The 13,953-nt window shown below is 26.7% G+C and overlaps 1 protein-coding gene across 1 annotated transcript; it reads left to right on the top strand.

The window, feature by feature from the left end:
- The first annotated feature begins 742 nt into the window (after positions 1 to 742).
- Positions 743 to 2,691, top strand: LOC137830653 (peroxidase A2-like). Its single transcript, XM_068638113.1, has 4 exons — positions 743 to 1,018; positions 1,290 to 1,484; positions 1,719 to 1,884; positions 2,064 to 2,691. The coding sequence occupies exons 1-4, from the start codon at positions 794 to 796 to the stop codon at positions 2,480 to 2,482; spliced, it is 1,005 nt and encodes a 334-aa protein (XP_068494214.1). The 5' UTR covers positions 743 to 793; the 3' UTR covers positions 2,483 to 2,691.
- The last annotated feature ends 11,262 nt before the right edge of the window (positions 2,692 to 13,953 follow it).

The following is a 13,953-nucleotide window of genomic DNA, read 5'->3' on the forward strand; positions in this document are numbered from 1 at the left end:
TGGTGAGTAATAAGTGATATTTATAATACTCTTGAAAAAAAAATAGGACTATTGATGATTAATAAGTAATATTTGTAATATTTTTTATTAAAAAAATATTGATGATTAAGGAATGTGAAGAAATGTTCTCTTTTTATTATTATTATAACACTTGTTGATCATTGTTTGAATATTTAAACAAAATTAATTTTTATATGACTCAAGATATTAAAGATTTATATGGATTAGAGATATTTTATGGTATATAAATAATTATAAATTTTATTTTATAAATTAATTTTGTAAATTTGAGTTAGAGATACTGATAAAAAAAAATTGCATGCAAAATAATATATATTAATATAATACTTTTATTAATGCATATGACTTCATTAGTACTTCAACTTAGTTAAGTTTCAATCATTGTGGTTTTATTTTCTGCTTTAGTTGTCCCCTAGTGAACCCATTACACATTCAAAATTGACAGCAACTTAAACTATATGTCTAGTTGACAATTCTAACTAACTTCATCTTAAAGAAATAGGCCTTCATATAATTAACAACCCCTACAAACTTTAATTACCTTCTCACAACTCTTTATAATAATTTTTAATTCAATAATTTAACTTATATTCCAATTAAATAACTTAATATTTTATTATTAAAACCAGTTAAAGAGTTTTCTTCCAAAGAAAAATAAAGTAAAAAAAATGAATGACGCGCTTTTTCTCTTCTATATATACACATACCACCTATATTATGAATCAGAAAAAACCCACCAACATCTGCGAATCAATACATAAAATTATGAACCATGTTTTCTACTAACAACACTTATTATTATTCCCTTGTGGCCACCATTTTGTTAGTGTTAACATTTGTGTTTCCTTCAGAAGGGCAATTGAGTGCAAGCTTCTATTCCAGCACCTGCTCCAATGTGTCATCTATTGTGAGGGATTCTGTGCAGCAGGCTTTGACATCTGATTCACGTATTGCTGCAAGCCTCATTCGTCTCCACTTTCATGATTGCTTTGTCGATGTAAGCTTCCATCCTCCATTTCTTTTTTCTTTCTACCTTTTTTCTGGTGTCATTATAGGATTAATGAAGGTTTCATCTTGTATTACTACTAAATTTTTCTGTGTTTGTTCTCTTGTTGAACAGGTTAAGTGTGTTATTGTGTCTGAAATGTGTTTTGTATGGTTGGATTAGTCTTTTGTACATGAGTCGGATCACTCGTGAAACGATTCGATTCATATATATTGTTTATTGATGAAGTATTAATAAGTGTTGTTTGTGTTTGTGTGATTAGGGGTGTGATGGGTCCATTTTGCTGGATGTAGGTGGTAACATAACAGAGAGTGAGAAAAATGCAGCTCCCAATGAGAATTCGGTTCGGGGATTTGATGTGGTTGACAGCATAAAGAGCACCATCGAAGCTTCATGTCCTGCTGTTGTATCTTGTGCTGATATTCTTGCACTTGCAGCTGAAGCTTCTGTGTCCTTAGTAACTTTCTGATAACAATCTCTTACAACATTTTCCTTTTTCTCAATATAAAATACACACAGACTTTGAAAGTACTTATAAGAAGATTGTTCTTGTGTGTTTCGAACTTTCATAATAAATCACTGAAGTTGACCTAATTAACTGTTTTAAATTCTCATAATAGACAAAAGTTCCTATACATTTAAAATAACAGTTGTGTTTATAGATTCTTTAATGAAGTGTAAATTTTTGCAGTCACAGGGTCCTTCATGGACTGTATTACTTGGAAGAAGAGACAGTGTGACTGCAAATCAAGGTGGTGCCAACACTTCCCTTCCATCTCCTTTTGAAAACCTAACCAATGTCTCATCCAAATTCTCTGCTGTTGGCTTAGACACAACTGATCTTGTTGCATTATCTGGTAATAATAATATAGTTTTGTTATGTTTTTGAACAAGGGTTGAAACACTATTAAATTATTAATGTTTATTATTTTTTATTTGTTGGTAAAAAAAAATAATATGAAGAAGTTAAAAGGATAAAATAGAAAATTTTGTAAAGTATTTATAAAGTGTTTGAATAAAATTGAACTTTGATTAGGTGCACACACCTTTGGTCGTTCCCAATGTCAATTCTTCTCCCAGAGATTGTTGAACTTCAATGGCACAGGAAGCCCTGATCCTACCTTGAACACAACCTATTTGGGCACTCTGCAACAAAACTGTCCCCAAAATGGAAATGGAGCTACATTGAATAACCTTGACCCTTCAACCCCTGATACTTTTGACAACAAATATTTCACCAATCTTCTCATCAACCAAGGTCTTCTCCAAACAGATCAAGAACTCTTCTCCACTGATGGTTCTTCCACAATCTCCATTGTTAACAACTTTGCCAACAACCAATCTGCCTTCTTTGAAGCTTTTGCTCAGTCCATGATCAACATGGGTAACATCAGTCCTTTGACTGGAACCCAAGGACAAATCAGAACTGACTGCAAGAAAGTTAATGGAAGTTGAAGACAGTACTAACACTATCTTCAAGAAGTTCTATAATCTTATCATGTATATTTAGTTTTGATTCTTCATTTGTTTGTGGCTAAGAAATTGGGTACAGTTTAATGTTTGCATTTGTGTATCTAGGGCATAAAATATGGTTTTGTTCTTTTGTCTTTCTGGGTGGACTACAAAATTATTCATAAATTATTGTGTTTACAGCTGTTGTATTATTCTCTTGTTTCCTAAAAATGATGTTATCAATAATTCAACCTATTAACTTGCATTGCACTACACCATTTTCGTTTCTCACACTAATTGCAATGAAAAAACACACACCAACTAAGAATAATAAACTCCTCTAAAACAATAGAATTGTTGCAACCCCTTCCTTTCTATTGGTATAATTTGTCTAATAAAATATTTACAGGAAAATAAATGTAATGTTTCCTTTAAATTAATTTTTTTAAGAATAAATCATCACTAAAAGAAAATCATTAAATATAAAAGAATTTTAAAAACAAAAAAAATAATAAGTTTCTATATTGATTAAATTAGATATTATTCCAAATACTACAAAAATTAATATAATAAAAACTAATTTAGAATAGATATCAATAATTTTATTAGTCTTTGAGATAGTATATAATTTAGTTAATATAATAACTAATTATTTTTTATCTTTAAAATTAATTTTAGTTCTTATATTTTAATTAAAAACATATTTTTAGTATTTAAGAGAGACTAAAACTAAATCACTTTTAACAAATATATAAATTAAAAGTGAAAACAATTTTAAAAAATCAAACTGAAATTCGTAATATTATCAAACACAAAATATATTTAGAGAAAATAACTAAGATGGTGGAAGTACAAAATTAAAAGTAAGAAAAATTTACTTAATGGTAATACGGCTCTTACATAGTGGAATTGGATCATCATGATGATGGTCCAAATCAAATCAAGCCCATTGGTAGAAATTTCTCTATATCTTGGGTCAAAATTACAGTTTCATGAGGCTGAAAGCCCCAATCCCAGAATATTTAGGGCAAGTTCTTTCTGCACCCTATCAATTTCAACCTGCACCTTATTATCTTTTAAATTTCTCAAAATTACCTTTTATTTTGGATTTGAAAATTTGGAACTCGAAAAATATAATTTAAAAATCAAACTTTTATTCTAGAAAAGGAAATTCAAAATGTAAAAAGTACATTCCGAAAAAGAAAAACTGAAACACAAAATTTGAAAATGCATTTCATAATAGTATTTTCAGAATTCAAAAATATATCAGATCTAAATTCGGAAATTTATTCCCAAAAGAAAAATCTGAAACACAAAATCTGAAAATAAAATAATTTCCAAAATTTAAAACTGTGTTTAGAAAATTTAAATCCAAAAATATATTCCAGAAAAAGAATTTCGGAAGTATTTTTTTATATACATTCTTCTTTCATATAAGGTTACTTTCGTATTTTTCAGGGGTATTTTTGTCATTTTTCAGGAGCATTTTTCTCATTTTCAATGACTGGTTGGGTGTATGTTGAAATTGATAGGGTCCATGGAGAATTTGCCAAAATTTAGGCTTTTTATTTCAGGATGTGATTAATGGGCCTAATCCCAAATAAAGGCCCATGTACCACCTGTACAAAATGAAGTAGGTTTCGTTTTTGTAATTTTGTATATACTTCCACCAAAAAAATGGCATTTGTAAATTCAATCAAACGTCAATTGATTCACTAATTGAGTTTTGATTGCAACCTATTCAATAACAACATTTTATTTTTTAAATATATTAAAAAAAATGTTCAATTATAAAATATTGTTATCTTAAACTAAGATCGAGGTGCATTAAATAAGAAGGAAGAAAGTAATTTTGTTGCACTCCAAACACGTGACAAACATTCATTGATCCAATTTATAAGACTATTCAGCAACAGTAGATTTTATTTTATAATATATTAAAAATAATTTATGATTTATTGAGAGGTGAATTTGGAAATTTGAATTGTTTTTGGTAGATAGAAATAAGAAAGTAGAAAGGGCATGATTGGACACACGAGTGAGTGTGTGTGAAGGCATCTTATCTGGTGTTTGTTTCCATTGTTTTGTGGTCAACAAAAACTTGGCACCATCATCATCATCATTCCAAACTTCACTCTTCTTTTTATGCTTCCATAATGAAACCCAATATTCCATTTTCTACCCTAAACATTATTTCTTTTCGACAAACTTTCATTATTCTTTATCATTCTTATCATCACTTTCATAATTATTATTATAATAATTATTCACTCATCCCTCTCAATCTCAGGCATGCTTCCTCCAAATTCAATTCCATGTCTTTCATTTATTCAATTTATTATTTCTCAAAACATATGTAGTAACATGAAAAATATTGGTTTATTATTATTATTATATATTCTCCTGAATGCAACCATTACTAGGCTCTACCAAGTAGTCTCTCGTAGAAGGTACGAAGGTTGTGGAAGATCATGAAAAATTTCTGAGTTTTTTTTTTGACAATGTGAATTATAATCCACAGCAAAATACTGTAAAGAGTCTGTGTGCCTTGTTGCTTTCATCAAACTTTCTTTGTACCGTTTGTACTGAAATTGAAACTTTATTTAAATGGCACTATTTTTTTAACCATGGGTCTTAAATATTTGATTTACAGAATACTTAAACAGGAATGTTGATTATACGATAAAACAAAAATGTTCTTTATATAACATATTGAATGTTAGTAATGAAATAGAACTCTTATAAGATACGCAAGTTTCCACCAATAAGTAGAGATTGTCAAAAAATCATTTGTAATTGATATAGAGAGATTACAAATCTCTATATTCTAACACGATGAGTTAGAATTAAAATAAAAAATATAAGCTAAACTATTTTGTGACGTGGTTTTACCGGTCGGACCCGAACAACCGAAAATATGATTGAATAATGGTTACAACATAATAAATACGTAATAAGGAGATAATTACAAGATATTCGGATAAATATCTCAACACAACGATAAATCGAAAGATACATCTCCATGATTTCAGGGAGTCGCTACACATGTTCTGACCAACTGATTATCTGGCTTGCACAAGTCGAGGCACAAGTCAACCTATAAATAGAACTTCTGAAAGGAGAAAATATATGTTTTTCATATCCTAAGAGAATACATCAATTATACTAGCACTAATGTGTCGGAGTGCAATCGCAGGTACCCCAACCGACGAAACACACACAGCGAGAGGAAGAACTTCAAATGATTAAAAAACTACCAGCACGTCAATAAATTATGTATCAGTGGATAAACATTACCTAGACCCTCTCATCCATACAACTACATTTAGAACACTTTACACAAAAATCCTCACTATATTTTAATTAAGACATGTAATTAAGACATGGAAATCTAAATAAGAATGTGGGAAGTCCCATATAATTAGTGTATTGATTGAAGAGTGTGGGGGCAGGAGGTTGTGAGTTGTAGTAATAGTTTTGCATGATGAGAAAGTAAAGATTTGAAAAGGATGAAGAATGTAATGAAATAGAGAGGCAAGTGCAAATATTTTAGGGTGAGTTGTCCCATGCTTTGCCAACAAGACGCAGCATTCCAGGTTGGAGAAGTTAAAGATTATGATGGAAATCATTACAATCATCATAATTAACCAAAACAACAACAACACCATCTCTAATGTCTCATAATGTCTACTGTCACTAAAACCAGCTAACAACTTTTCTAATACTCCTTCTCAAATTATCCTAAATTTTTATTGATCATCTATGTGTAAAAATCTTAAACTACAAATAATTTGGGGGTCAAAGTAATATTTGAGGTTTTTTATATTTTTCATATTAATTGTTATTTATTTTTTCTATATCAAGTGAAAATTTTATTTTGTTTTCCATTGCATAGTTTTAAATTTAGTTTTTTTACTATTATTTTAGGATATTTTACATATTTTTTGAAACATTTTCTTAATCAAATTACATTCATTGAATAATAGACACGTATCTTTTTAGTTCAAAAGAAAAATCCAATAGTGTGATAACAACTCTTCAATGTGTAATTTTTTAGAGTTGTTTTAACTCAATAGATCAAACTCACTAATGAAAGCTCTTCTCCACTAATACATTAGAAAAAAAAATGTATAAGGAATACAAATTAGGTCGTAACTTTTGTAAAATGCATTTTCTTGGAAAATTCATTTTGTTTAAAGGTGACAAGGCTCTTATATATCAAGATCTTTGTCAACGACCCTTTGAAATTTGGAAACATCTACATCATTGGAGTATGGTTTCCTTAGACAAAGATTTCTTTCAATTTTATAATTAATATTATACAAGTTTAAATAGTAAAATATATCTAGGTTGTTTTTAATTATAATTTAAAGAAACAGAAAGGATTAATATTGAGTTTATTACATAAAAATATGAAGATTTTTGTGTGGAGAAAGTATTTTGGTTTTGTGATGATCGTAGACAGCAGTGGAAATTCTGAGGAGTTTGTCGATTAGGGTTGGCGTATATGAAAATTATGGGTTGGATGGTGGTGACAGGAACATGGGTAGTGATGATTACAAAAAGATTAGGAACAAGAGATTGACCATATCTTCATTGAGTTCCCTGCATCTAGATTCTACACACTAGCTCTCTGTGCCTAATGCCTAATACTATTTATATTTATATTTATATATATGTAAAAATTGCAAGGAGACAACACCTATATATATGATTGCCATAATTTATTACAGACTAAACCTACCCTTACTTATTGTTCCCTTCTATTATTATATATTTCCACACAGGACCCATTCTAATGTTCATTCATAATTTAATGGTTATAAAAAATTTGGAAAATGATATTTTGATAATTTAGAGTTGTATATGACTCGAAAAAAATATTAAAATAATAGTATCGAGAGTTGTAATGTAATTATATAAAAAATGGGAATTATTAATATATTATTATCCTTTCTAGTATATAATAGGTTTTCCAACTCTCATACGGTTCTTATCAAGTTTTTGTTGTTTTCAAGATATTTATAATAAGATTTTAACGCTTAAGTTAGTTTTAAGAATATAAGTGTTGTAGGTGTGTGTATTTGAATAAAATTGTTTTTTTTTATCAACAATAAAAAATAAATAAATAGAAACTACTTCAGGGGTGGTCCAACTCTTATACATAAATAGCTAGCACCTTAACAACCTCCAACCAAGGAACACCTTCCTACTCAAATAAGAAACAACCAAAGCTACTCAAGAAAGCATTAAACAACCAGCCTCATAATTGTTATGATATGTTGTAAATGTACGGAATTATCTACCCTCGTAATCTTTTGGGATAAGGTTTTTGTATATGGATTAGAGTTCCTTAAGTACTCTTAGTTATATTTTTTTATTGTTAATTAAAAAAAAGGAATGTTGTAGGTTTTAGTATAAGAGTTTCATTACCTTCTTTCGGAGGGGTGATTTCCTATTTATAATTATAATTTTGAATTTCAGAATGTTGTGTATTAATGCAGTTTCAACTCAATCTAGTTTTTTTTATTAGCAATAAACAATTAAATTAAATTGGTTTACTTAATAGGTGGTTCAACCCTCATACAAAGAATAAAAGATAAAAGTTTCTTTCTACCTTCGTAACTAAAATCCACATATTAACCTTCTAGCATCAACATTAAATTGAGTACATACATACCAAGGGTACAAAACACCAAAAAACTCACTGAGAATATCTTTGAATATCTTTGAATTAATCTAATACCAAACCTTGACATGTGTCAGATTTTTTAATTGAATCCAATTTATTGTCCGAAATATTGTAGCCATAAATTTGTTTGTTAGATTTCATTTGTGTGCTAATTAAAAGAACCTTTTTACAATTTGAAACAAGCATTTTTAGAGTAGTTTTTGCTTCACCACTTCACGTGACATCTGTTTTACTCAAAGTTGGTATAATCCTTCGTATCTTTAGAAGGACAATAAATATATTTTTCTTTTACTACGAGGATAGATCATTATTATTGGTCTGGTTTATGTTGTAGTTAAACAGTTACAACATCTTCATTAAAAAAAACTTTGGATTTTCTACAATGTCTCTTCACTCTTCAAGTAAATCACTAGTAAGTACTGTTTTATAAAGCCTGTTAATTGATTCAAATAGTTTGATAGAATTAAAAGTATAATGGGAGAAAAGTACTTTTACATGCCCTCCCCCCAAACAGTACCAATGTTATTTCCTAGATTCCAAAGTGGACCATGTTACCATAAAAATGTCCCTTTCACATAATCTCTATCTTATACCCAAAATCATTATTAAGGATGCTGCAGACAAACTTTTAACACTTCATAGTTAATAAAAAATCTCAAATCTAAAGTGTAATAAGACATTAGAATGAGATTATTAAAAATAGGATTATTATAATTTTTTTCTGTTATGGTTTCTTCGGGTAAAATGGATAATTATCGACAAATATCACTTTTTTTTATTTGTTTATAACATAAAATTCTCATACAAATAGACTCACTTAGTTATCAAAAGTTACCCATATAATTCAACAAAGAAAATGGGCCACACCCTTGTCAATATTAAACTAGAAATGAAAAGTCAATAGCGTCAAACAATATAAAAGTACCCTTTAAAAAAATTAATTTTGTTTTAAAAAATAAGACTATGTGAATTGTGTTTTTCATTTTTAGATATAAAGTTGTCATTCTTAATAGATAATCTTAATTGATATTTAATTTTCTATGATATATTAAATTTAATTTTTATGTATATTTTTTAATATTAAGAATCTGTAAAATGATACTTCTCTTTTTAGTATTTTAAAATTGATATCATATTTAATTATTAATACTTATCTGTTATTTAGTTTATATTATTATTATTATATTAATAATAAGTCCATCAGGTTTGAATTATTTAAATCACTAGTTCAACAAAGGTTTGATAAATGACTAACATTTTTGGATAAATAATAATGATAGATTCACTAAAAAAATAGTAACAACACCATTAAAACTGTATGTTTACTTTTTAAAGCAATAGACATTAGTGGATATATTAAAAGTAATAAAAATATTATTCATTCGAAAGTGTAATATTATATATATATATATAGCATGAAAGCTTGAGTAAAATTAGCAATGGAATTGAAGTGAGTTTAAAAAGGCATAGTACAGTAGAAACCTAACGTACAAGTTTCAGAGGATTCAATGAATTTAAAATCAATCAACTTCCAATAATTGTCCAGTGAGGACATTGGGACCCTCTACCGAGTACCATTTTCATAATTTTCTTACAATAAGAAATAATCAAACATTTTTTGTAAAAAAAAATAGATGAAATGGGTATAATATAAGAAAGAGAAAGAAAAAGAAAAAAGAAAAAGAAAAAAGAAAAAGGAAAAGGATTGAAGGTAGAAGAATAGAGTGATAGATTAGGGTAAGATATAAGATCCGACGTACAAATGATTGGTGCTCCATAGATTGTCTCCTTGAGATGTTGCACCACGTCCCCATCACTCAACTAATCATTCTTATTAACTATTTTCATTCTCTTCTCACCCACTCTATAAATAATATTCCAAAATTATTTAATAATACATTTTTTTATCAATATTAAAAAATAAATAAATGGGAATCACTTTAGGTGTGGTCTAACCCTTATACGTAAAGAACTAACGTTTTACTAATATTCAACCAACGAACACCTTCCAACTTAAATAAAGAACAATCAAAGCAACTCAAGAAAACATATTAAACAACCAGCCTCATTGAATCCACTGGGTTCAGTGGATTTAAAACCCAGTTGAGGTACGTAAAAGAATTACAACAAGATTTGCAAAATTATTTTCTAATAATATATCCACTAATAATATTATTTTCTAAAATTTCAAGTTATCTGAAACTTTCATATAATTTATATGCACTTTTATTTTTTAACTCATAAAAACATATTTTAAATATTAAATAGATTAATTTAAATTTAAATAATAAAGTACAAGATTCTATCAGTATTATCTTGTAAAATTTAATGTTATATATTTTTTGTTTTTCTATGTCCGAATTTCTCATAGTTGAGACTAAATAATAATTCATATACATATTTTTTTAACTTTATAGAAACTTCTTTTAAATAAAAAATTACTTAATTTTAAAACATAGAACATTGTAAATATAATAATTACCTTTAATGTATTATTTTATGAACATAAATATTATAAAAAAAATGTTATATATTACAAATGTGTGTGTGTATAACTATTTTTATTAGTTTTATAATCATGTGTGTCAGATGTTCATGTCACTTGAAATTTAGTGTGAAAAGCGTTTCTTTTTGTTTCTATTTAACCACTCTTTGGAGAACAAATACTTAAACATAAGTTATGTTATTTTAAACTCGCTAAAAATATTTCCGTCTCTGATATTTTTTAATTTTACTCTGATTTCTTAAGTTTAAACTAGTTTAATTTAGTTCTTAGTGTATTTGTGTTAGATGAAATTGATTTTTTATTACTCTTTTAGATTAATTATATCAGTTTTTTAACACTTAATCTAGTCAATAATTAGAATATTATATAGTATACTTATTTTATCAGAAAAAAAAATATGAATTATTTTAGGATGATTCACCTTTATACATATGTCAATAGTTATATTCATTTATAGTACATATTATGTATATCTGAAATATAATTTTTTTTCACAAGAATAAGAATGTACAAATCAACTAAGAAAAACAAAAACAATATTTTAATCATGAGTAGTTTTTTACTATTATGTACCGTCTCACTTATTATTGTATTAAGCATGATTATAATTATATACCCAAATACAACATGATATATATGTATTACATTTATCATCACTTTACATTGATAAACATAACGTACATAAAGAAAATTTTACTTTAATAACTTTCAGTGAAGATACAAAACATCTTCAAGACATATCAATAAGACACTATAACTTGTTACAGTTTACGTTTTCAAAAAAATTATATTAAGCGTAATTTAAAGTGTTTAGATGTAAAAAAAAAAAAAAATTAACTACAAAAATTATATTAAATGTGATAACTTTTTTATTTTAATAATATTATATTTATTTATTATAATAAATAAAAACATAATTTAAAAAAAAATACATAATTATTCGTATTAAACATATAATTGATATATCCTCTATGTAATATATTTATAAAGACATAATAAATTATGTCTCTATTTTTCCTCATATAATCTTCGTATACATACGAACAAAGTGATGCTTTGGATTATCTTGTTTTGAAGTATTTATCTTATTGTTTTCCCTCCCTCCCTTCTTTTTTTCTCCTTGTATAATGCATCTGCGGTTCAAATAAATAGTTTTCTATTATTTACACGAAAGTAAAATGTTTAATCATTATATCAATATGTTACATTTGTTTTTTTCTTTATAAACACAATGAATTAATATTCCAAAATTTAGCCATAAACTAGCATGATTCGATAAGGAGATAATTAGAATATAACAAAGAAGATATAATTTTATGAACAACGAAAATGTTGAAGAAATATAATATTTCTTTTATCAGAATAAAAAAATAAAATAAAATATCTTAATTTTTATAAAAAAAAATTTAAATCAAAATTTTAATACTTAAAAATCCAATAGATATTACAACACATTTATATTTCTTACTCAATAGAAATATAGATATTACAACTGTAATTTCTTTACGTACTTAACTGAGTTTTGAACTCAGTAAATTTTATGAGGCTGATTGAGTTTGATTTAGTTGTTTTTTATTTAAGTTAGAAGATGTTTATTGATAAGGGTTGAACTTCTTGAAAAAGTGATTTTCATTTACTTATTTTTTATTGTTAATAAAAAACACATTTATATTATTTAGATAAGATAAAAAAAATGTAAAATGTAATATTAAATTGATGGTGATGAAGGGAATGGAAAAGGAAAGCAGTCAAAGGGAGATAAAGATGATTAATTAGGTGCAGATGATTAATGGTTGTGGGCAGTTGGGAGCAGTGGAGAAGGCAGAGAGTGCAGTGAACCCATTATTGTTTTTCCATGACTTGTCTCTCCTCTATCACGTCATTTCTCTCTTTCTGACACCAAACCTCATCATTACTCACTCACCCCCCTTCTCACGTGACTTCTTCCCCTTCTCACGTGCCTCCAAATTCCATTATTCAATGCCATCTCTGCATCATTCACATCTTTTATCCATCACTCACTCACTCACTCACTTCTCACTCCTATTCAATTATCTCCTTTTTCCTCATTTTTTAATTTAATCCATACACTTTTTTTTCTTTTCTATCACCAATATTTAATACCACAATCTTTAATATTCCTCGATGATAATGATCAACTTGTACAAGAGTTTTTAATCATATTTGTTAAGACAAGTTTCTTAATTACTGTTACAAAATTTTATATCCTGAAACTTCATAGTATTAATTTAGTATTTTGTATCGATTGAGATTACAACCTCCTCGATCGTTTAAAAAAAATCATAAAATAGAAAAACCAAAATAATTAATTATAATAGAAACTAAAATAAAAATCATTTTTAAAATTAAAAAAAAAATTCTAAATTAGTTTTTATTATTTTCTATTAGTATTAAATAATTTCTAAATTGATATTTAATTAGTAATTAAGATTCTAACTACCAATTATTTAATTTTTAAATTTGATAGCAAAAATCTTGATTGTTAATTAGATATTAATTTAAAAACTATTTAACAATAATAGAAACTAATTTTTTTTTAATTTTTAAAATGATCTTTAATTTAATTACTATTACAATTAATTATTTTGATTTCTATAAACTAATTTTTATTTCATAATTTTTTTTCTAGTATCCATTAATATTTAGTCTTCCCGTGAGAATTCCATTTGCAGACAATAAAACTTAATAATGAGTGTGTTAATTTTGACTACAATATTAAAAGTTTAGCTTTAAGTTGATCCATCAAATTGAGAAGCTATAGTTAAAATAACTAAATAATTATAATGTATTCAAGTAGGGTTTTATTGTTTTTTCACCATTACATAAAGAGAAAAGAAAATCTTACAATTTGACATATTTTACACTTTATGATTTGATAGATGGCTGTATTTTCTTGATGGCTATGTGCACGATGCTTTTTTTTATACTTTGGAAAATATTGTTTTGATTTTTCGGTCTAATTATAGATTTTCTATACATAACTAAGCATTATAAAAAATTATTTACACAATAACCTACAACAATTTTCCATACTCATATAAAGTATTTAATTATATATTTGTTTTCTTTTAAAGTTCTAATCTGTTTTTGGCTTGAATCAATTATATATTACACCATGACATGTTTTGTACTGTATTATACGGAATTGTGTAAACTAATAAAAGAATTAAAGTAATATTATGTATTCACATTTTTAGTTTATAACAACTTGAAGACCTAATCTTTGACCGGTGTTAGAAAAATAATATACAAGTT

Source organism: Phaseolus vulgaris, chromosome 7 (assembly GCF_000499845.2).
Source record: "Phaseolus vulgaris cultivar G19833 chromosome 7, P. vulgaris v2.0, whole genome shotgun sequence".
Lineage (NCBI taxonomy): Eukaryota > Viridiplantae > Streptophyta > Magnoliopsida > Fabales > Fabaceae > Phaseolus > Phaseolus vulgaris.